Source organism: Nematolebias whitei, chromosome 21, assembly GCF_014905685.2.
Source record: "Nematolebias whitei isolate Nwh7 chromosome 21, NemWhi1, whole genome shotgun sequence".
Lineage (NCBI taxonomy): Eukaryota > Metazoa > Chordata > Actinopteri > Cyprinodontiformes > Rivulidae > Nematolebias > Nematolebias whitei.
The window spans coordinates 35,495,692-35,499,317 of NC_056518.1; the positions used below are offsets into that span (position 1 = coordinate 35,495,692).

A 3,626-nucleotide genomic window follows, 5' to 3' on the forward strand; every position below is an offset into this window, starting at 1 on the left:
GTGTGTGTGTGTATATATATGCGTGTGTGTGTGTATATATATGCGTGTGTGTGTGTATATATATGTGTGTGAGTGTGTGTGTATATATATGTGTGTGTGTGTGTGTGTGTGTGTATGTATGTATATCCAAATATCCAAATGCATGACAAAACTATTTAAAATATATTTCTTGGTGTATGTCTTCTCTTTACAGACTCCTAAATGCTGGACAGGGCGCTTCCTAATGAACCTCTGGGCTATTTTCTGTCTGCTGGTGCTGTCCAGCTACACTGCCAACCTTGCAGCAGTCATGGTTGGGGAAAAGACCTTCGAACAGGTTTCAGGAATTCACGATGAAAAGGTTCAACTAAATGCATAGACATAAACTTTCTTTTCAATGAACGTGCACATACCGCACACAAAAACAAGCTAACAAGCAAAGAGCAGAATTATTTCTAATTGGTTTTTACTTTTTAAAATACAAAATTGTTTTGGGTGTTGGGAGGGCTGCATTGAATTTAATCTGAGTTTAAGATTATTTTTACATCTCGTCTGTGTCACTCTCCCAGCTGCACCACCCCTCGATTGGCTTCCGCTTTGGGACAGTGAGGGAGAGCAGTGCTGAGGATTACATGAAGAAGAGTTTTCCAGAGATGCATGACTACATGAGACGCTTCAACCAGCCCACCACCCCAGAGGGTGTACACATGTTAAAGTAAGGCATATCCATATCCACATATTGAAAATGCCGTTTACACATGACTTCTTCTGTATTTTACATTCAATTTTTGCTCATAATTGATTTAGCATTAATTAATGATCCTAACTGACAGACTCCTCCATCTCGACCAGTTGTTCTAGGAACATGAAAGTTTAAATAATTAGGTGAAGTGGATTAATTTATGCTAACGAGCTGAGCTGTGCGACAACTTCTTACATTTCTTTTCGGAAAAAATTGCGACCACCAGAGCTCTCGTTTCCCCTCCAACTCATGACCCATCCATCCCACCTCAATCTGTAGCTCCTTTTGACCATTTTGAACCCATCACTCTATCTTCTCTAGAGCAGGTCATGTGCAGCTTGAAACCTTCTGGCTCCCCCTTTGATGTGGTCCCCCCTCGACTACTAAAGGAGGTTTTTCCAACTCTAGGTCCGTCCATTCTTGATATAGTAAACAGTAGTTTATCCACTGGCGTGGTGCCAAAATCCTTTAAACATGCTGCTGTCCAGCCTCTCTTGAAAAAAACCAAACCTTGACCCCTCAGTCGTTTCCAACTACCGGCCTGTCTCCAAACTCCCATTTGTTTCTAAACTACTGGAGAAAATAGTCGAGTCCCAGTTGAAGTGCTTCCTGGAAGGTCACACCATCTTAGAGCTATTCCAATCTGGCTTTAAACCCCTCCACAGTGCTGAAACTGCCCTGCTGAAGGTCTTTAACGACATCTTCAGATTCACAGATACCAGTGATTCTGTGCTGCTTGTCCTGTTGGACCTCACAGCCGCCTTTGACACCATTGACTATGAGATTCTCATTGCTAGGTTAGAGCAGTGGGTGGGCGTCACAGGGTCAGCCCTCAATTGGTTCACATCTTACCTCACTGACAGATCCTTTTGTCTCCATCAAGGATTTTAGTTCTGCAGAGGCAGAGCTTAAATGGGGGGTTCCGCAGGGGTCCATCCTGGGTCCCCTCCTATTCTCTTTATACCTGCTGCCGCTTGGTGCTATTTTCCGGAAACACAACATGCCCTTCCACTTCTATGCTGATGACTGTCAAATTTACTTCCCCCTAAGACACAATGGTACATGCTCTATTCAACCGCTGCTCGACTGCCTGGCTGACATCAGGGACTGGATGGCGTTAAACTTCTTGAGTTTCAATGAAAAGAAGTCTGAAGTCATGTTGTTCCCTCCCAATGACACAATCACAAACCACTGCATCGACCTTTCTGCTCTAACCCTGTCAGAAAAACAAAGAGTCACTAATCTGGGCGTGATAATGGACCCTTCCCTGAAACTTAACAATCACGTAAACATGATTGTTAAATCATGTTTCTTCCAATTGAGGCGGCTGTCTAAACTGAAGCCCATATTGTCCATAAATAATCTGGAGACGGTAATACACGCATTCATTAAATCTAGGCTTGATTACTGCAATTTGCTCCTGTTTGGTATCGGTCAGACCTCCATTGCACGACTACAACTGGTCCAGAATGCAGCAGCCCCATTTTTAACCAGTACAGGCAAAAGAGAGCCCATTACACCAGTTTTTGCCTCACTGCACTGGTTACTGGTTCACTTTCGAATCCAGTTCAAAATACTCCTGTATGTCTACAAATCACTGAACAGTGTCACCCCCCCCCTTATCTTTCTGATCTGCTACAACCGTATGTCCCACCGCGTTCCCTGAGGTCAGCGGACCAGTTGCTCCTCACAGTTTAAGGATCTCGTCTTAAGCGCAGAGGTGACGGGGCCTTCTCTGTAGCAGGACCTAGACTTTGGAACGAGTTACGTCTGCTTGTCAGGCAGGCCCCCTCCCTCTCGGTTTTCAAGTCCCGTTTAAAAACCCACTACTATTCGGTGGCTTTCTACACCAGATGATCTGTGTTTTGATCCTGTATGCTCCACACTGGTTTGTCGTAATTATCTGCATCGTTTTTATGTCTATATTCTGATTTACCTCATTTTGTATTTTGCTTTGTGTGTTACCTGTTGTTCTGTCTGTACAGCACTTTGGTTGGCCTTGTCGCTGTTTTAAGTGCTTTATAAATAAAGTGGTATGGTATGATCCATTCCCTTGACCTTAAGCCTCAATTAACAAGCAAAAATTACTGCACCTGACTTTCTCCTGCTATTCAAACAATCTAGTTATCCCTATATATGTGAGGTGGTTTCTAATATGCACAACAAAGGTAGAACCTCTTAATAAAACAATGAACCAATAAATTCAAAATATATTTAATAAAGAGTACATTTCGGAACCATTCCCAATTATATATTATGAACCTAGTGATGAACTAAGCTAAAAATATATTTTGCAAAGAAATGCGCTGAAATTACGCTCCATCAGTTCTTAATCTATTCAGTCACTCCATTACACTTATCTGCCCTTTTTGAATCTTGTCGATGAATGTTTGGACCTCCGCTGGCGTGTTGAACTTGAAAGTTTCCTCTTGTTATGTCGGTACCAGTTTAGCCGGAGGGATGATGCCATGTGTCAGCCCAAGCTCGCAGAGATGCTTGCGGATTCTATCATATTGTTTGCGTTGTTTGTGTATCTCCATAGTGACGTCATTGTAGAATCTAACCCAATGGTTCTAGTAGAGGATATCCGTCTTTACTTTAGTTGCTTTGTATACCATATATTTTTGTTTATAATTAAAAAACCTCATATATACTGTTCTTGAGAGTGCTTCTGCATTTCATTTTGGACCTACAGGTCATTCTCAAAAAAATAGCATATTGTGATAAAGGTCATTATTTTCCATAATGTAAGAGTCAGAGTCAGAGTTTCTTTATTGTCATTCGCACCTCATGTGGTACATGTGGTGGAGCGAAATTATGTACACGGGGTCCCAGTTACATCCGACAATAAAATGTAAAAGAAAAACAGTAATAACATCTAAGATATGAACTAAGAAAAACATCA

The 3,626-nt window shown here is 41.9% G+C and overlaps 1 protein-coding gene across 1 annotated transcript in view; it reads left to right on the forward strand.

Annotated features, from left to right (window-relative positions):
- Positions 1-3,626, forward strand: part of LOC119427267 (glutamate receptor ionotropic, NMDA 3B) — a 102,630-nt gene that overhangs the window by 54,318 nt on the left and 44,686 nt on the right. The window contains exons 6-7 of the mRNA XM_037694848.1: positions 194-340; positions 549-694. Coding sequence (XP_037550776.1) covers positions 194-340; positions 549-694 — 293 coding nt within the window. The remainder of the gene's footprint in view (positions 1-193; positions 341-548; positions 695-3,626) is intronic.